The 21,916-nt window shown below is 35.1% G+C and overlaps 1 protein-coding gene across 3 annotated transcripts in view; it reads right to left on the bottom strand.

The window, feature by feature from the left end:
- Positions 1 to 21,916, bottom strand: part of LOC136036461 (uncharacterized) — a 118,659-nt gene that overhangs the window by 21,315 nt on the left and 75,428 nt on the right. For all 3 annotated transcript variants that reach the window (XM_065718703.1, XM_065718705.1, XM_065718704.1), the window contains 2 exons: positions 19,471 to 19,851; positions 12,499 to 13,674 (listed from right to left, as the gene is read on the bottom strand). In XM_065718703.1, the coding sequence (XP_065574775.1) occupies positions 12,499 to 13,674; positions 19,471 to 19,851 (1,557 nt within the window). The remainder of the gene's footprint in view (positions 1 to 12,498; positions 13,675 to 19,470; positions 19,852 to 21,916) is intronic.

The raw sequence follows: 21,916 nt of genomic DNA, 5'->3' as shown, positions 1-21,916 counted from the left end.
CCCCCAAAGCTCCCCCAAGGAGATAGGATTCGTTCCAGTTATGTCAATGACGTATCTAGCACTTGTGATTATTTTTCCCACCAAGTTTCATACCGATCCCTCGGCTCTAAGCGTTTTCCAAGGTTTTAGGCTCCCCCCAATGTCACCGGATGCGGTCGGGATTTAAAATAAGAGCTCTGAGACACATCCTTCGAAACATCAAATTTCAATAAGATCCGATCACTCCTTCATAAGTTAAAAATGCCTCATTTTTTTCTAATTTTCCAGAATTAACCCTCCCCCCAACTCCCCCAAAGATGTTGGATCCTTCTGTTATGTCAATCACGTATCTATGACTTGTGCTTATTTTTCTCACCAAGTTTCATCCCGATTCCTCCACTCCAAGCGTTTCCGAAGATTTTAGGTTTTCCCATCCCAACTCCCCCCAATGTCACCTGATCCAGTCGGGATTTAAAATAAGAGCTCTGAGACACGATATGCTTCTCAACATCAAATTTCATCAAGATCCGATCACCCGTTCGTAAGTTAAAAATACCTCTTTTTTCTAATTTTTCCGATTTAACCGTCCCCCCACTCTCCCCCTCAGATGGTCAAATTGGGGAAACCACAATTTCTAATTTAATCTGGTCTGGTTCCTGATACGGCTGCCAAATTTTATCGTCCTAGCTTACCTGGAAGTGCCTAAAGTAGCAAAACCGGGACAGACAGACCGACAGAATTTGCGATCGCTATATGTCACTTGGTTAATACCAAGTGCCATAAAAACGGGGGGCTAGCTACACCCCCAATTTGTTGGTCACTTTAAAAGGGCACCAGAACTTTTGATTTCCGACTGGGTCGATAGATAACCCCTGGGAAAAAAAAACAAATAAACACGCAACCGTGATCTTTTTTCTGGAAAAAACAAATACAAAATTCTGCATTTTTGCAGATAGGAGCTTGAAACCTCTACAGTTGGTTCTCTGATACGCAGAATCTCATGGTATGATTTTCATTAATATTCTGTGACCTTTATGGGATATTTCCCCTTTTTTTGGAAAATAAGACAAATGTTCTAAGGCTCGTAACTTTTAAAGGGTAAGACGAAACTTAATGAAATTTATATATTTGAAATCAGCATAAAAGGCAAATTCTTTTGATAGATCAATTTGTGTCAAAATTCGTTTTTTAGTTTCAGTTTATATATGATCATGCATATATAAGAATGTTAAGGATCCTAGATATATGTACATGTATGACTGCAATGAAAAAAAACGAGAGTGCAGATTGGGGGATGGGGCATAGGGAGGGCAAATGCCTCCTCTCTAAGATGTTGAAAAACCAGAAATTTAAAACATGTAATTTAGGTTACTAATACTTCTTGCTACCATGTTCAGGTGGCATAAAATTACAAATGCAAATTGAAGCTTTTCCGAAAAAAAAAAAATGAGCGCTTACTCAATTGCACAGTTGATGCCAACTGAGTTAATAAAAGCTCAGAGCCCATATCGACTATGACCTCACCTTACTCCAGGGCGTCTGACACTTGACTTCCTCTTCAACGAGTATAATCAATCAAACTTATTGTTAACCAATTCTGTAGCCATGATTATTTACAAAATCGTGCAATAGAATATATTATCTATTCAATTCAAAGTCTTGAGTGTCAAATTTTGAATTCATCATGCGAGGCATCGATGACTTATTGAATGCTATTGATAGAAACAGACCCTAATATACCAACCAGATCCACCCAAAAGTCAGTGGTGTAATTTCGTCAAAATCCTGGCGGGGGGGGGGGCAAATTTGGAGTAATCTTCCCAAATCGTGTGAATATGACAGTGAAAACTGAAAAATGAGCCATATAGTAATAAAAAAGGTGAAGATATACTAAAGAAAACTGACCTGTTTTTGTGGATGCTTGAATTATGCAGGCTTATGTTTGTTCTTACAAGATTTTCGAATTTAGTCTTTCGAGTTAAGTACCCGCAATCTCAAATAATCTCCCGATTCGAAAGAAGAATAGAGAGCGTCAATAAAATTATTTTATACATCAAGAAATTTGATGAAGATTTCCAGTAAGAACAAAAACATTGGAAAAGGAAATGCGTAAAATTTTATACATAAATTTGAGTACAGCGTAAACGTCCATAGTTTGACTGCCGGCCCCGTCTCTAGACGAATGAGACTTCTGAATTTTTATTTTGCATTTTCTTGCTTTGCCAGTCATCAGCCAATTTCAAATTGCTTATTTTTTATTTATTTTTTAGGAGGTATCACGAACTTGAATGGCAAGAGATTTGCCATACACAAAATTTTGTTCAAACACTGACTTAGAAATATTTTGCCAGCAATTGAGCATACATATGGGCTATATAACCCACATTAGGGGGGAAGGGGGGGGGCTAAAGTTTTTGGACAGCGTGGAGTTAGAAAACAATTCATACTACATAATATGGAGAATAATTGAAATAAATACATTAGGGATGCAGACCCGCTATGTTTTACCCCCACACCCCTAATGTGCAAATATATAGCCCAAATTCGTTTGTAAAGTATTAGATGTTGATCTTACTTTGGTATATTTCATTAGGATTGAGTGTCAGAGAAACATATTAGAAGAAATTAGGTAGGGCATATATCATTCGAGTACCTTTAGAAAAATTAGGAATTTGAAAAAATTAGATTTTGAAGAATTAGAAAAAATGAGGACTTCAACTTCTAAGGAAATATATTTTCAGTTACACATATATTACAGTTGAACAGTTTTTCTTAGAAGCAAGTGCCAATTAAAAAAAAAAAAAAACTTGAGAGTTAAATCAGCAAAAAATTAGCTAAAACAAATGGGGCCAAACAGCTTAAGAACCTGTATTTTCCTTTGAAGGTGTATTTGTCTTTAGAAGTCAACAAATTGTTAAGTTTTGAATTTTCAAGGGACGCAAACGTCCATAAAATGTTCCAAACGTTCCAAAATTCAATTAGTTAGTTTTACTTATTTATTTCAGTAAATTAGTTTTACATATTCATTTTCGCGGTTCAACGTGGCAACACTGACGAAATTTGATGCTTCGCTAAAGCTTAATTTTTTTTTAGCACAACCAAGACAAAAACCTCTTTCAAATCTAAACAAATTGCAAAATTATGTTCTAAAAACAGGAGAATTTCGATACAATGGGACTAATAAGAAGTGTTTATGTTCTAGATCACGGAAAAACAAGTTTCTATACCCCCTCCCAAAAATTGGCCGTATTTAAGGGTATTCATAGTTAAAAGGAACTAGAGCCAATCAGTTTTTTTTTAGTTGTTAACTATACAAACATTTGAGTGAAATCAGGCTACGTTATTCCAAAATAACATGCCAAAAGACGCATTGATTCGATGTGCAAGCTAGAATCGTATGGATACAACCTATAAAAGAAGATAAAAAGAGATTTACGATCCCCAATCGTTGTTTTTTCTTATTAGAAAAAGATAGAAAAATAGGCGAGCAATACTAAGCAAGTTTCATTAATTGCCGATATATTTCGCAATCGGAGACGAAATTGAGTCCAAAAGTGTGCCAAAAAGAGGCCTTTCTGATTGACGATCCGCATTCTCAAATTGAGGATTTCACCGGTAATTCAATTTATATGCATGGCTAGGCCGTATTCAGGGGGGGGGGGGGTTCGGGTTTGACCCCCTTCTGAAATTTTTGTCTGACTCATAAAAAATAACAAACATGCATTTAAACGAATTGTTGATACATTTTGCAGTTTTTTCTGTACCCCCCCCCAAAAGAAAGAAAAATAAATCCTGGATATTCACGGTCTGATTTTGATTTCTATTCCAAAATGTGACAATCAGAACCTCGCTTGGACTCAAAAGTCCTACCATCCAATTGCAATCATAGATTTTGGATTGTCTTGGATGGATTGTTAAAAGCTTACAACAAAGCTTATAACTTATGCTGCTCTAGAAGATGGAAGTTTTCTTGGTACTTATATAATTGTGCCTAACATAGGTATGTAGACCCGCTATACTTTACCTCCAACCCCATAATGTGTAAATATATAGCCCAAATTTGTTTCTAAATTATAATATTTGTATCTTACTTCGGTATATTTCATTAGGATTGAGCGTCAAAGAAACACATTATGTCAGAGAATAGGAAAGTTTCTTTCCTTTTTCGAATTTTGCCTTAATTATTTGCTGTCATCTTCTTCAATGAGCTCAAGAAATATCTGTTTTTTGTGAAGGAGGGGGGAAGTTGAGAAGAATCTTAAAAACAGGAAATAGTACCAACATATTTTCTGAATTGCCAAATAAAAATGGGCAATAAATTTCTACCTTTTAAACTGCTCAAATGAGAATAAATATTGGTAAATTTGGAGCAGTTTAAATTACTGACCTAGGAATAAAATTACACCACTCAAAACCTGTTTTATACTTTTTCTGAATATAATAATTGCTTTAATCACAAATTCAATTTTAAGCTTATTATGGACCCTCAAAGATGATACCTTTTCTCTTATTTTTAACTATATAAACTACTACTACTACTACTACTACTACTGCTAACAACTCACCGCAGTTCGAAGCCGCCTAAGGCCAACACAGCAACGCATGCTCCTCCTCCATCCCAACATATTCAAAGCTCTTTAACCCTCCCAAGAAGTTCACATTTTCTTTAAATCTTTCTTTATGACATCTTCCCACCCCAGACGAGGATGACCTGCTTTTCGTTTAGCCCTAGACGGTTGGCCAAAAATGACATTCTTCAGCAATCTGTCAACCTTCATCCGCAGAACGTGCTCTAACCATCTCAGCCTAATAAAAGTGTTAGAAACAACAAACTTAAATCATCAAATGGAGAATATTGTATCTAATACATTCCAACGCAGCTTCACTATACTTTACACACACACCCCTCTCAAGTGCAATTGCAAATATATAGCCCGAAATATATATTTACCATGCGTTTTCTGGTTCTCGATTTCGTCAAAGTCAGATTCAATTTACGTAAAGCCTAAACCGGTTTAAACAAGAGTGACCCTAAACAAAGGTATATAAGCCGTACCTAGAATAAGACAAAAAGGTATTAACTTTAGGGTCTGTAAAGGGCTTAAATTGAATTTGTACAATTGTTATATCCAGAAAGAGCAGAAAAAAGGAATTGAATTGTGAGTTCCTCTTATTCCTAGGTCAGTAATTGAAACTACTCTAAATTTACCTAAATACAATCAAAATCAAATACCGATCGTGTAGATTAGAACTACCAAACATATTTATTGTATTCCCATAAAAAAAACAAAGTTTACAAACAAAGATGAGACCTTCACTATTTCGCATAAGATCAACAATTGGTAACTAATTATAAACAAAACCACAAGAAGATGCTTGTTCTATAATGTCATCTACCCAGAATAAAATAATTTTAAATAAAGTCATGGCATATACTTTGTAGAAGCTATTATAGACTTAAAAAATGCTAAAAGGCATGCACAGGCGAACTCTCCCCCTATAACTACTTCAAACGGTTTAAAAAAAATAGCCTAAGATATCCTCTTCTGTGTTTTGTTTTGATTCCCACCAAGACCATGTCCAGAGGGGGACTAGAGGGTTTAAGCCCCCCTGCCCCCGAATTCTTCCTGACTCATAAAACGTAATAAAAATGCGTATAAACAAATTTTTCGATGCGTTTTTAGAGCTTTTTGCCCCCCCCCATCCTCTGAACAAAAATCCTGGAAACGGTCTTGATGGTATTACGGTTTGATCTTTTCAACCTATTAAAGCTGGAACTGCTAGTATTTCCTCACTTGAATTTGGTGTATTTATGTTCACTTCCTATCCGCTTCAGAGTATTTACAGAAACTAATCATTATGCTTTATCTAGTATCAATACATTCTCGGAGTCCATTTCTTTGGTTGTCAATCATCGCAGAATCAAACTGTGGGAAAACAAGGAAGGAAGAAAAACAAACATGAGGAATGGGATGCGACAAGTGATTGTTTTGAAAAAATTCAATGAGACCAGGGAAAGAAAACAAAATATAGTCAATTTGTACATAGGAGAGCTAGCAAGAATCCTTCCCCCCCCCCAAAAAAAAAGGAAATTTTTGTTTCATAACGAAAGTAAATTCCGTGAAAATGTCAATTTTTTGTCTAAATTTCATTTAAAAACAATATGCCCACTCCCTAGGGATACAATGTACTTATTTCTACCCATTCAAGATCTTAGATAGGAAGGGGGCAACCCACTTTACATAGGTAATAATTTACGCATACTTAATTTACGAGGTTACTTGGATTTTGTCTTTGCATATGCTTGAAAAGTAATGAGATAAGCTTAAAAATCCCACAAAAATAAACCAATGCAATTTAAGAACCCTTTTTAAAAACCGACTATATAAGACTTGTAGGACTATAGGATAATAATCTCTCTTTTTTTTCTTTGACCTAGCCCCAACTGTTTTTGTATACTAAGCTCAAGTAAGATAAACAACTCTTCAATTTCATTGACTTAAGCTTTCAAATAAATTCGAGACTCCGGACTTTTTCATTTAATGGCTTTCCCGTCTCTTTCCAGTTCAAAGCTCAGATAAGTCTCTTCCTGTTCAATTTACGAACTTCGAATCGATCACAAAACGTCAAAAACATGTTCTTTGGGCATGTAGCTAAGATGTAACAAAATAGATGATTAAAAAAATAGGGCAAAGCTTAGTAATAGCTGATCAAAGTAAATTATCGAAAGGTTTCTTTTTAGCTTAATAACAGTCTATTTTACAAAATGTATGAAATTAATGAGGATTTTTTGAAGGCTGTGAGTAACATGGAGCTTAATACAGCATTGGTACTTGTCAGTTATCCCAACCACAATCAGGCTCTTTATCTGAGTAAAACCGGTTTCTCTCCCACCCTAAGCGAGAATCATACCCCTATACCACAAGCCATACTTAAAAAGAACAATCATTTGTTTTATCGGCAAATAAAATTCTTCTCAACTATGTTGTTCACTCGCTCCCCCCCCCATATGGTTGAATCGGGGAAGGAACTATTTCTAATTTAATCTAGTCTGGTCCCTGATACGCCTGCCAACTTTCATCGTCCTAGCTTATCTGGTAGTGCCCGAACTAGCAAATCCCCCCAACTCTCCAAAGAGAGCAGATCCAGTCTGGTTATGTCAATAACGTATCTAGGACATGTGCTTATCCTTCCCATCAAGTTTCATCCCGATCTCTATACTTTAATCGTTTTCCTAGATTTCCGGGTTCTCGCTCCAACTCACCCCAATTTCGCCAGATCTAGTCGGGATTTAAAATAAGAGCTCTGAAACACCAGGTCCTTCTAAATATTAAATTTCATTTAGATTTAATCACCCGTTAGTAAGTTAAAAATATATCATTTTTTCTAATGTTTCAGAATCACCCCCCCCCCTCCAACTCCCCCAAAGAGAGCCTGCGTTCTATATTCGGAAATAGTTAGCGTAGTTTCAGTGAAATAAACTACTGTGCAGGTATATTTTAATCAAATATTTGATATATAGAGTTGGTTGAGTTATGTTAGGTATTTAACATAATGTATTCTGGTCATCCTGCTTTCCATTATTCTCTGTTGTAGTTTCTATAATTTTGATACTAAAGTATTGTATTTTCATCATATTTTGGTATATTTTAGTATAATTAACCTAACTTCACTTCTCGAGTGTCGTTGGGATAACTGACAAGCACCACAACATTTTATATATAAAAATGAATAAACCACAAAATTAAAATTTTAAATACAAAAATATAAAAACCAATAGGAATTGTTCAAGACCTCCTTGTTAAAATGGCAATGAACTAAAAACCACGAGAAAATATAAAAAAATTGGAAACGGCCTTAGCTTCACTATCATATAAAGACTCAGCCAAGACTTACAAAAAAAGGTTTTGCCACACAGTACTACTGAAAAAGTGTCAGTGGTATGTCACTGACAAATGCCATACAATTTCATTAAAAATTTGAACAATTCCTTATTGTAATTAAATAAAAAAAAGTTTTTTTTTTAAACTGAAAGTAAGGAGCGACATTAAAACTTAAAACGAACAGAAATTACTTCGTATATGAAAGTGGCTGCTTCCTCATCAGCTTCCCGCTCTTTACGCTAAAGTTTGACTCTTTCTCGCAACTCTTCTTTTTAAAACAGTAAAAAACTTTAGCGTAAAGAGCGGGGCGTTGATGAGGAAGCAGCCCCTTTTATATACGAAGTAATTTCTGTTCGTTTTAAGTTTTAATGTGACTCTTTACTTTCAGTTAAAAAAACTTGTTTTTTTTATTTAATTTCGGAACGTTTTTGAATCAATGCATATTTTGATTTTGGCTCTCCGCAGAGGAATAATTAAAACCAAATTTGCATATTTATTTTTTTGGGCTAAATGGCTTTCTCATAGTTTTGATCGAATGATTTTGAGAAAAAAAGAGCGGGGAAGTAGGCATAGTTGCCCTCCAATTTTTTGGTTACTTAAAAAGACAATTAGAACTTTCAATTTTTTATCAATGTTTTTATTAGTAAGATATACACGTAACTTATAAATTAGCTTACGTAACGAACTTTTGTATTCTCGTGTTTTTATTACATATATGAGGGGGTTCACCCCCTCGTCAGTACCTCGCTCTTTACATTAAAGCTTAAATTTTGTCCCAATTCATTAAGAATGACCCCTGAATCACAAAAGCCGTAGAATAAATAGTTGAAATTACTAAAAATACTTTAGCGTAAATAGCGAGGTATTAGGAGGAGGTGAGCCCCTCATATGCGTAATAATTTCTGTTCGTTTTAAGTTTTAATGCTGCTCCTTACTCCCAGTTGAAATAACTTTTTCATATTTATTTTTTCATTGTTTTTTTAATAATGCTAGAAAATCTTGCGCTCCCTTCATGGAAATTTTCTTCCCCCATGACAAATTCCTCGATGTAAAGTTCCCCCACCATATCCCTCTCTTCTCAGCCCCACCCCAACCAAAAAATCCACCTAGAATCGTCTGTACACTTCCCAATAACCATTACTATATGTAAGCACTTGTCAAAGTTTGTAACTTGCAGCCCCTCCCCCGGGGACTGTGGGGGAGTAAGTCGTCCCCAAAGACATAGTTACAAGGTTTTTTGGCTACGCTGAATAAAATGGCTATCTCAGAATTTGATCCGTTGATTTTTGAAAAATAATTAGCGTAGGAGGGGGCCTAGGTGCCCTCCAATTTTTTGGTCACTTAAAAAGGGCACAAGAAATTTTTGAGCCCTCTCGCAACATTCTAGGACCACTGGGTCTATACGATCACCCCTGGGAAAAAAAAAACAACAAAAAACAAACAAACAAACACGCATCCGTGATCTGCCTTCTGGCAAAAAATACAAAATTCCACATTTTTGTAGATAAAAGCTTAAAACTTCTACAGTAGGGTTCTCTGACACGCAAAATTTGATGGTGTAATTTTCGTTAAGATTCTATGACTTTTAGGGGGTATTTCTCCCTAATTTCAAAAATAAGGCAAATTTTCTCAGGCTCGTGACTTTTGATCGATAAAACTAAACTTGATGAAACTTATATATTTAAAATCAGCATCAAAATGCGATTCTTTTGATGTAACTGTTGATATAAAAACTTAATTTTTAGACTTTTGGTTACTATTAAGCCGAGTCGCACCTTGCTACAGTTCGTTACCACGAACTGTTTGATTCGTTACCACGAACTGTTTGATATTTGCTCTTTTGGCAGCTAGTCTTGAACATCTTTCGGATACAGTTTCAATTTGATTGGCTCCTGATTTCATTTCTCTTGCATTAAAGCACTTTTTACATTTTTTTTTTTTACATTTCACATAGGAGGAAAGCTCTCAGGGGCACCAATTGTGAAACAAGGGGAAAATTGCCCTTCCTTATATTTCATACTCTACCCTAGAACTTGAAAAATACATTCTATTGAAAAACGGAACACACTACAAAATATCCCTCTATCCCCAGATTCTTCAAGGTAATATTGAATGAATATTATTGTTTCCGAAATATTCCCGAAAATTAGCGTTAATACACGAAAAATAGGGCTAATGCAATAAATACCCGTACGTTAACGCAAAACACAGGTCGTTGTTAACGTGGTGAAACACATCGTGGTGAGTAATAAAACCAACAATTTTGGCCCTGTTTGGTTTTTGGCCTGTTAGATTGTTATTTTGCGACAAAAATTGCCTGAAAACACCATCTAATCCCTTGCTTAAAATAGACAGGGAGGGATAAGAACTTCTGACAAAAGATTGCCTTCCTTATTTCCCACGACCACCTCTTCCATATGACCACCACAGGCAAAAAAAAATCTATGGCTACCGTTCTTAGGTAAAACAAAAAAACTCCACTTTTTTGGTTTAAATATAGTGTTTTCCAACTTGATTTTTTTTTACAGTTTCGGTTACTGTTAAGGAGGGTATTTCATTACCTACTGTTCATTACCAACTGATTACCGTTAATTAGATTTGACAAGGCTAAGCCGTGTATTTATTTTTCTTATAAGTAGTTGAAGATTTTCTTTATCATTCTTTCTCAGGATTAGCGCCAAGGTTGTTATTCATAGACACTCATTACTATTTTCAGAGACTCTTTTTTCTCTCCCTAGAAGGCATATATGAAAGACGAGGGAGCTTCAAGATTAAGTCTCAAAAACTCGACGTTCCAGTAATTTTGAATATATAGTATAATATTTTTTTATACTTTTTTCGGAATCCCTATTACCTCCGAATTATATTTCCTCTTACCTACCTAATCCTAGACGATTTTTTTTTACTTTTTTCTTCTTCAATATGTAGCGAGAATGCCACCAGGAATGGGCGATGGCTCTCCACCCTTGGAAGTGAGAGGAAATTTGAAAAAATGTTTCAAAAAAGTAAAGCTAGAAATATTCCCATTTGAACCCTTTGGATCTTGGCAAACAAACTAAACTCCTGGTAGTACTAGTCCCCCTGAGAAATTTTTTAAGACAGTGCTCTTGATATCCAAATAAATTCTTTAGACATTTTAGTCTTGTCGTGAGCTCCTTAGTATAAAAAGTAAAAAAGATGGTACTTTTGTATTATAGCTACCACACTCGAGATCTTGTATCGTGAACATATGACAATAACCTGTTTTCATGGTCTTTATACCAGACAACATATCGGCTCGGTACAATATTAGCTTCGGCTCGGTGGAAACTACATTGTAGCTATATTTTAATTAAATATTTAGTACGTATTTTGGTTAGGTTAGTTTAAGTTACGTACTTAATATAATGCGGTCTGGGCGGCCCCCTTTCATAATTCTTTGTTGTTGTTTTCATAATTTCGTTGATGAAGCATTATGTTTTCATCATATTTTGTTTTATTTCATTAGCATTAACCAAAGTTCACTTCTCGACAGAACTCGAGTGTGGTGGCTATAAGACACAAGTACCAAAAAAGACTTTTCGCCATACGTGGTACCCTTCCATCACGCCATGCTTCATCGGGCCATGCACAGCACACTTCTACCACTCGTAGCATTTGTCACCTGATGTACATAATTCTCTAAAAATGGACAGCCCCTCATTAGTCTATTGAACTGATTTGACTAGAATAAAATTGAAACCCCAAGTGAATACCTGATGTGACAAAAAAAGATTATAAACAATTCTAAAAATTCTAAAAGATTCTAAACAGGAAAAGATTATATGCACAATAAAGACACTAGATTTTTGCTGTCAGTTTAGCTGTCAGCTTCCTGTCACTGCAAAGGTTTTAATATATCCTTTGGAATTTAAAATTTTCATTCCCAGGCTTATTTATGTTGATGAGCTGGATTTGATGTCTTTGTGTCTCTTGCGTTTAGTGACTAGATGTAACAATATTTCTTTTTACATTTTGTGCGCCTTATGTCACACCACGTTGTGTCTCTTCGCGACAGACATGGGGAACTTCCACTATGTGTGGCACACAACACGTTTGTAAACGATTTTTGAAAGAGGACAACACTTTGTTTGTGCAGTCGTTTTTTTTTCTCGGGCCTAAGGAATTTTGACTCCGAGTGAATCCCTAATTCCTTACTCAACAGAAAAAGGTTCAAGGTTTTTTATAGGCCTGTTATGTGAACGCATATAATATACATACATGCATATATATATATATATAGTTTACGAAAATATAATCATTTTTCCATTATTGACGCTGCTGCAAACACATACTTTAAGGATTAAAACAAACATTTGTTTACCTTTATATTTTTACCGAAAATCAAGAAAAGACAGCCAAAAATTATACAAATTCTAAAAAAAAAATGTAAATTGTTTGTAAATGTAAAAAGTACAACAAAAAAAGCAAATGAACAAATAAAAGTAGTTAGGACTCGGCAGAAAAAGAACTACTGCCTTATCTGAATAACAAAAAAATTACGATTTAGAAATTTGGCCGACCTCCAAATTTTGAACACCAAACATGCTCCATAAAAATACTTCTAGGCTAATTAATATGAGTCTAGGACTGTGTGAAAATTAGCTTAAGAACTTACTTCATCCTCGAGCATCTTTCTTGTTGTTGCAAGTACATCATGTTCATCCCTCAGACACTGTACATGACTAGGCTCCATTTTTAAACTGTCTCCATACTTGATAAAAGGTGAACTAGGACAACTGAGACTAGCCTTCTTAGACACAACAGCAACATATCTACCATATTTAACTACACTAGGTTCGTGATTTTCTTCTTTAGTAACAGCTTTCTTAAATCTTTCCCCATTGGGAATATAGTTAGTGTTGATATTATCATGAGCACTTATGCCGTTTTGTAACGGGTGACTCCTATTCGAAGTGTTATCTTCAAAAGAACAAAGCTTATTTGACACATTGAAATTCACCCTTTCACTATTTCTGTTCAAACAGGGTGTATTTGGACAGCTATCTACACTAACATTTGGGCTAATAAGGGGATTATTAAATCGTCTTTTGAGGCGTGCAGGAATGTCTCTTCCACTCTCTGTGATCGACCAATAGCTAGCGGGAGGGGAGTATTTAAATTTAGGGTGATTATCAAGAGCTCCCTCTTCTTTTGGAATTTCAAGATTGACTCTTTCATCTTCAGAAGAACTACTTATTGACATTTTCTGACAAAGAAAACGTCTAGAAGGTGGTTCTGTCTTCGGCTTTCTGAGTGGAGTCTTGTGTCTTTCGTCTTGAAGGAAAGACAAAATACTTTGAGTTTCTTTAATTAACTCTTGATATCTTTTCTCAGCCTCATCTTCTTGTTTTATATATGTATAGACTTTCTGTTTACAACCCCTTTGAAGAGCTTCATCTTCAGTGGAGTCTTTCGTTTCATGAGATTCATAATCGCTTAATATATCAGTCTCTCTGTCAACACTAATAGTCGAGCATGGCGAATCTGTTAACGAGTCTGAATATTTCGGATCACACTTTGCCGACACGCCTCTTTGCACAGCTGTCCGAGTTAAATACCGATTAGTTTGAATACTCACTCGGGATTTTAACGATGAAGGAATGCTAGAATTGCCAATCCCAGAGGAATCAGTTGTATTACTTTCATATGAATTTCGGTTTGGGATTGGTACCCAAGGGTTGGTCCTTATTGCAGGTCGAGGGCGAGGTGAGCAGCTGGCGGGGCAACTGGAACTAGTTTTTGATAGATGATACGAGCCAGGTGTGGTAATTAACGGCGGAGATAAATGAACCTACGAAAATATGAACTATTACAACCGGATACAAAGTCAAAGTGCTTAGAAATAGTTTGGAAAGGATTCAGAAAATTTGGTTAGAAATGCATGCCAAGACAGTCGGGAACCAGGACAGTGCCCTGTGAGACTACTTAGTTTCATTGAATTTAATGTGTGTATACAATTTGATAGGTCTATGCCAGTGAATAAATCAATGCTACAGAAAAGCAGTTTGGCTACAAAATACAACAATTCGGAATTAAATTTTGGCACAAGATCAATTTGATTTGCCGATAAAGTTTAGATTTTAAATGTTTATGAGATAATATCAACTAGCTATTTTTGTTCAATCCATGTCTGAATCGATATTCACCTGAATACTTTTGGAAAATACTTAGACCCAAATGGTTTTATCATTGTTATGAAACTAGGAATTTTTTGGGGATAGTGTGTGAAGCTCGAAGTACATAACGAGCATCTTTGTTTTCGCTTTTTGCAAGAACACAAATGTGGAATTTTAAGGTGGGGGATATAAGGCTGGGGGAAAGTTTTAGCCAGTTCAAGACTTGTGAAACACTACCTTCTAGGTGGTTAATAATGATTCAACTAATTTATTTATTTTTTATAAGTAAAGATATGAATTTTTAGTATGTTTTAAGAATCGAAAATGTTAGCCAGTTCACAGGGGAGGATCCAGGATTTTCCTTAGCGAGGGGCGCATAGTTATTTGCTTCGATAAACTTGTGAACAAAGAAATACCAGCAATTTAAAGGGAACCCCGACAATTATGCGTCGTAGGTAGGTAGAGGAAATGGTCGTAAATTTAATCTAAAGTATGGTTAGGGTTAAAGTTCTAATAAATCTGTTGGAACTGAAATGGTTACAAAAATATTGATATAGAAAATAGTAAATTAGAAAAACTGCCCACCATAAAAAAAAGCTTTCAGAAGTAACATTGCAGTTGCATTCCCCTTCCGTGGTTAAAACAAATGGTGTGAATTTCCACTTTTTTCAATATTTCATTAGTATATGTTTGAAAATAAAATCGATATGTTTCCACTGATTCAAACTGAGAATTCAGAGACCCATCTATACCGGTTAGAACAAAAATAAACACACAATTATTTGCCTTTTTTGATAAGCAATATTTCAAAAATTTATTTTTCTTGAATGATTACCTTTGAAGGACTATTTCGCTTCATATACTTAGTTTTAAATATATGGTTATACAAACCTTTTATTAAAGTTCAGATATCTCTAAGCAGTTTAGCCTTTATTTTAATGTTTTAGAATGAAAAGGAGGTGATATGTCATATAGACCTAATGCCGAGCTTTAATTAGATTTAAATAAAAAAAAATAAGTTTTTTCAACTGAAACTAAGGAGCGACATTAAAACTTAAAACGAACAGAAATCATTCCGTATATGAAAGGGATTGTCCCCTCATCGACGCCTCGCTCCTCACGCTAAAGCTTGATGATTTCTCACCCCTCTACTTTTTCAAACAATAAAAAAACTTTTGTGATTTTTAGGGGGTGCTTCCCCCTATTTTCTAAAAGAAGGTAAATTTTCTCAGGTTCGTAACTTTTGATGGATACGACTAAACTTGGTGAAACTTGTACATTTAAAATCAGCATTAAAATACAATTCTTTTGATGTAACTATTGGTATTAAAATTTCGCTTTTTAGAGTTTCGGTTACTATTGAGCCGGATCGCTCCTAACTACAGTTCGTTATCACGAACTGTTTGATGAAAATACTCAGTATAATGGCCACCATTTGCTCACCGAAATCCAAAACGTAATTCAATAATATGTTTGCACTTCTCATACATTTCCTACAGATTCCCTTGATAAATCTACATTTATTTAAATACTTCTAGGCGGTATGTGTCATCACTAACATCTAACAGACCACACAAAGTAATTGAAATTGCAAAACAGGCTTATCAATTAAAAACTCATTAGTAATTCAACTATTAAAAACCAATTTAAAAAAATAATTTTCATCCCAATACCCACCAGAGCAAGCGGTCCCAGCAACCCCGAAACCACCACTACGTTAGGGGGGCGCCCCCTACCTGGATCCGCCACTGCTGCCAGTTCAAGAGTTGGTTGAAACGTTATCTGCTGGGAAGTTAATAATGAGCGAAATTCAATTTTCTCTTATTTATAAGTAATTTATGAATATTATTAGGTTCTAAGAATGGAAACAACCAAATGGGTTCGTTCCTTAGTGGTTGCTGAAAGATCTTATAAATATTGCTCTTGTTAATACATTTATTTCATCATAGATATAATAACTGTATAGATATCATATAATATAGAAAAAAGCATTGCAATAAGCGATTAGGTAGAGAACCAGCTAGCATCTAACAAGACGAAAGAAACGAAAGAGTATAACAGCCTTGTCAATGCAAATGTTAAGTCTATATGTCTGTAGAAAACTTAACATACACAGACACTATTTTAAAATCAGTCTTTGTGAAAAGACCTTAACTAATATATAGGCTTAATAATATGTTTTAAAAGCAGGTGACCTTGCACTGAGAAAGCTAAAACAAGTTAGATTTCCTGTGGGAGGCAATTACAATGGCGAAAGGTATGACAATAGTCTTTGTAACCACCATTCTAAATAGTTAACAAAGATCTTATATGACTGAACTTCCTTGAATTTCCCTCAAATTTATAATGAACTAGCATACCCGTCAGCTGTCACGCATTACTGCGATCTCAAAAGAAAGGAAATGTCCCTCCCTGGAAGATTCACCAGTGGTAAACTCCCCCTCAGTGGAAAATTTTCCCTGGAAGATTCTCCCCCGTGAAAAATCCCCAACCGACGGGGAATTCCCCCATTTATTAATAACAATCGCATTTTAAAATTTAAAAGTAGTCTACTTGAAAAATTCTTCCCAGAAAATCCTCCCATGTGGATCCCCCCACGGGAAATTCTCCCAAGGACAGTTCCTCTTCGTTGGGGAATGGAATCCATAAATTGAACATACAATTATGCAGTGAACTGATAAACACGAACATTGATCTAATTTTAAAGGTCGTACTTTCCACAGAAGACTTAATCCTAGATTGAATAAAGTTGCCATTTACCTTACATTTATATACGTTAGTTAATTAATTTATTTTGATCATATATGCAGAGAATCGGAAAAAATGTGCAGACCAAATTCCTTGATAATACTCCTTGAAATGTTTCCACACGTGTAAAATAGCGAAATTAATTATAAAAATAAGTATTTTAAGTTTAAAAAGTATTAAAACGAAACCATTGAATACCAAATTCAGAGAACTTATTGAAAAGGAAATTCTATAATTTCGGAAGCGTGTTATAATTTTGGATGACAGAATTCAAAAATTAACTAACCCGTTAAGTGAATATCCAGAAAATTTGAATAATTTGACCGGAAGGGACTGTCAATTATTTGTTTTAGGAGTTCTCTAACTTCAGCTGCACAAAAAGCATTAACATTAACTTGGGGAGGGAGGGATTTTGTACCCAAAACTTTGGCAAGAATGCACTTAACAACCCCCTTAAGGTTTTTGGCGATTGGATGCACAGTGTAGTAATGAACACAGGACACAAATACACACACACATATACATATACATATATATATATTATATTATATTATATATATATATATATATATATATATATATATATATATATAAACCGGTATATATATATATATATATATATACAAATGAAGACCGGGACACAGGGGATATAAATGACGACCGGGACACTCAAAGAGAAATTACAGACTGGGACACCGGGACACAAATAACGACCGGGACACAGGGAATATAAATAACGACCGGGACACAGGGACACAACTAAAACGGGGAGGCCGGGGGGGCACAGGGGAGATATATAAATGACGACCGGGACACAGGGAATGTTCAATGGCAATCATTAGAATAATGAGGTATAGATCTGAATGCGGATTTTTTTTTCCCATGGACAATTATGTGTTGCATGTTCAAGGGTCGGTAAACCTGACAATCTATTTATATGCACAGTCAATGGGACAGCGAAGAATGTTGTATATTCGCAAGATATAAGTATATAAGGCTTCGACCGGGACACCGGGACACAGGGAATATCAATGGACACAGGGAATATAAATGACGACCGGGACACTCAAAGAGAAATTACAGACCGGGACACCGGGACACAAATAACGAGCAGGACACCGGGACACAGGGAATATAAATGACGACCGGGACACTCAAAGAGAAATTACAGACTGGGACACTGGACTTCGGCTTTCTGAATTATTTTTTAACTCATACCTTTTGTCTTGCCCTTGTAGTCAGCAGCTCCACTGGCTTGATCATACCCGAAGAATGGCCTCAAGTCAACTTCCAACAATCACATTTGAAGGACGGGTACAGGGCACACGACCTCAAAGCCGAACTGGCAAGAAATGGTAAAATGCTTCAATGGCCAGAATCTAACGCCTAATGAGAAGAGAAGAAGCCCCATAGAGCCATAGAGGCCTTTGTTACAAGTCATGTAAGTAAACTAAGCTTTAAACCATTCTTTGTCGAAAGACAAAAATCACAAGACTGACAAAGAATCTACCCCCCCCCTCATGATTTTTTTTTACAAATTTCAATTTGGTCTTTAAAGACATACTACTGAGGAGTTTCTGCTTTTCTTGACACTACTTTAACTAAGCACATTTTGTCCACGTTCTGCTGCTGAAAAGTGAAAAAGGGAACCGGAGGGGGACTGGTTTTCGTCTAATCAATTACGCCCTCAATAAGGGCATTGGAACTTTTAAATTTCTATTGAACGAGCCCTTTCCCAATTTTCTACGATCGTATATTCGTAGATTCCTTCATAGAAGCTTACGTAGAATCCTTGTGATCTACTTGACCGACAGAGTAACGAATGCCCAGGTAAGGGGAGATACTGAGCAATCACCGTTGGCCAACGAGATCAGAATGCGGAAATGAAGGTACTAAGGGTATATGATCTGCATGAATTAAGGACGTCTCCGACATGATGTATGGTGTTGGACCCTACTCAGTACTCGAAGAAGAGAACGACAACACAATACAATTGGTTAGTCTCTGGCGAGTGACGCAACAAATCTTTGAACCACATTGAACAAGCTCTGTCCTGCCAAATATCGGCTGAATTGAACGTCTACTGTTGCCGTCTTGGACGCCTCAAGGTTTTGTTGCCTTGTACACCTCGGAACAAGACCTGTCTCTATGTTTAAGAAATCCTTTCGATGTACTTCACTGAATTAGGTGGTGACGGAAACATTAGCCTAATATTTTCGTTTTCCTACAGACACCCTCTGCTGGATATATAGGATTAGCTTGATTAGGTCAACGTCATTTCGAGATATGAGTCGTGATGTGAGATGTGTGCGAGATGTGAGATGTGATGTCAACGTCATTTCAAGAAGTTTAATAATGCCTCCACTACAGCTACAAATTGGAACTTTAAGCTTCAAACTCATGGACATGGAAAAAGAACTTACAAGTACATGATTTCCAGTGGAAAAATTTATCAAGTTTCTCCTTGACTTTTAAATACATATCATTGTTATTAGAGATAAAACATTACGCATATTTATATGCAATAAACCTTTACAATTAGAGATAAAACATTACGCATATTTATATGCAATAAGCCTTTACAATTTTAGCGCGACCAATATCATGCCTTTGTTTGTTTGGATTTGTGCGTCTTAAGTATGTGTCAAGTGATTAACAAAACAGTTTTCAGCAAGATGCTCATAGCAAGTTACACAGACTGATGTTAAAGATGCATTTCTTACTTTTCTTGACGCTGCAACAACAGAGCATTTGTCTTGACCTTTATGGCGTCCGGAAATTTGCCCACTTGAATTGACGCTCGCTGGTGACAACCCTTCAGTTGAATACCCCGTGGAGTACGCTGATTCAGGCGATGATAGAAAATCTTCAGACCTTAGATTGCTTTCATATCTTCCTTTCCCACAGATTGTCTCTGCTGAATATATCGGATTATTTTGATGAAGTCGAAATATTAGCTCAACGTTACTTCGAGATGTGAGTCGATGTCGTTCGGTCCGGTCCTCCTGTTCACATGCATCCTTTTTATGCTTTGACTTGTGCTTTCGACGAAGTGGACGGGGTAGGTGGGACTCAACCCAAGATTTAAATTTACTACCAAGCATCTGAAAAAATAGAAATATTTCAATAGGATAATTTAAATCTATTTAAAATAAAGTTCAAACAATTAGATGAAAACAAAGTGACATGAGAACGAATTCCTGGTCTCAAATTGAAAGTTTTTTAGAAACTTTGCAGATAGCATCATGCTTTATGATACAACCTTAACAAATCAAAACAATAAAAGATTGAGACAAACTATCAAATAAATATTTATATATTATAAAAAATGTATTCTAAATGAGTCCTAGGAGATAAACATTAGTACCATAATAGCCTATATTTTCGGAAAACTATGAACAAAGCGTAATATTCATCTATTACACCCCTCAATATATATTATGACTATTTTGTGACTGTTATTATGGAAGTTATTTCGCTCAATTGATATTCAATTTTACTTTTATTGCGGCCATTACATATACAATGATAAAACTGTGGTGTAAAGACAAAAAAAGAAAGAAAAACAACCATAAACATACGATTCCATCCTAACCAGAATATCCTAAATGTTCCGAAAACTCTGAAATAAGTGTAATGTTCATCAAGTACCCCCCCTCCATTAAAAATTATGATTGTTTTGAAACTGTCATTGTGGAAGTTATTTTGATGTTTAATTTGTATTTTATTATGGCTGTTATCATGTTACAATGCTATAAAAAAAAAATCATGAATAGTGTAATAATTAGGCATGTGAAAAATTACATAAGAACATATATTATTTTTATTTTTACCATGATGAATGGGGAGATTTCTAAATAAGATAATTGGAATTTGGTTAGTTTCTTGTGCTTTGAGTAAATATATATATATATATATATATATATATATATATATATATATATATATATATATATATATATATATATATAAAAAGTTGGATTTCAATCATTTTTTTTACTCGCCAACTTCACTCTTTTGAATCTACTCACATCACAATCAATTAATTAATCAGCCTATCGATTCTCAAATTCTTTTTCGAAAACCCTTAATTTGTGGTTGGAACTCAGCCGCAACAGATATTTCCACAGTTAGACATAATTTTCACATTATTTGTCAAATTTTCGGAATATGGTAGAAGTTTAGCTGCAGGGGGTCCATCCGAACCATGAAAATTTTTAAAGGGTCCTATGAGAAAGATAGTTTTGTAACCTCTTGTATAGAGAGCTATCTTAGATTCATTGATTTACGCAGAAGGATGTTACAAAAGGAGATAGCTAGGATTTTGAAATTCTGAAATACTGTCTGGCTCTGTTTTATTTTCAAAAATTGGGCTCTTATTCTGATAATGTCAGACTTCGACGGTGGCAAACTTTATAAATACCTATATTACAAAAGATATATTTTAAAAAGGAATAAAGGGTAATTACAAAAAGGGATCCTATACCACTATTTAAAATATATTTTTATAGTCTTTTACGGGCATTAAGTTGAAACAGGGGTTACCTGTGGCAAAATGCTTGGGAAATATGTAATCTGAGCTATTTATCTGCTCATTAGGAGGGATTGGGGGTACAGAAAATTGAAGTGTTTTTGGAATGATATAAATTAGTAACATTAAAATAGTAATTAAAATAGTAACAAACTTTAGCTGTGCTTCAAAAGATACTCAGAAATTCACCTATGACAACCTAGTTTAAATTTTATTGAATTTCTTCTTCATCCCAAATTCTTTTCTAGCCTTTGACATTTTATAATTAACAATTTCTACCATTCACCTTCTGCTAATTATAATATATTCGTATTATTAGCTATGAAACCCAAGCCTTACCACAACAAAAATAAAAGGTTGATTCTCAAATTTCACAGACTCAGCTCGTTTGCAAAAAGTATCATTGATGCTTCTATCTGCGGCTTCCTTTCGTATCGATTTTTTTTCTAATTGGATTTTCTTTCTTTTAGAGGATGATACGGATTAGAAGCCAGAAAATCTCGGAAAAATCCAAGTGGACTTATTAACAAAGAAATTTCAAAATGGGACATGTTTATCTTGAAAAACTTCAAAGAAATCATTTTTTCATAATAGCTGATTTAAATATTTTAACATACAGATGATTATTTCTTTAAAGG

This window comes from Artemia franciscana, chromosome 15 (assembly GCF_032884065.1).
Source record: "Artemia franciscana chromosome 15, ASM3288406v1, whole genome shotgun sequence".
Lineage (NCBI taxonomy): Eukaryota > Metazoa > Arthropoda > Branchiopoda > Anostraca > Artemiidae > Artemia > Artemia franciscana.
The sequence above is the reverse complement of the archived record's forward strand: the minus strand, read 5'-3'. Positions and strand labels throughout refer to the sequence as shown.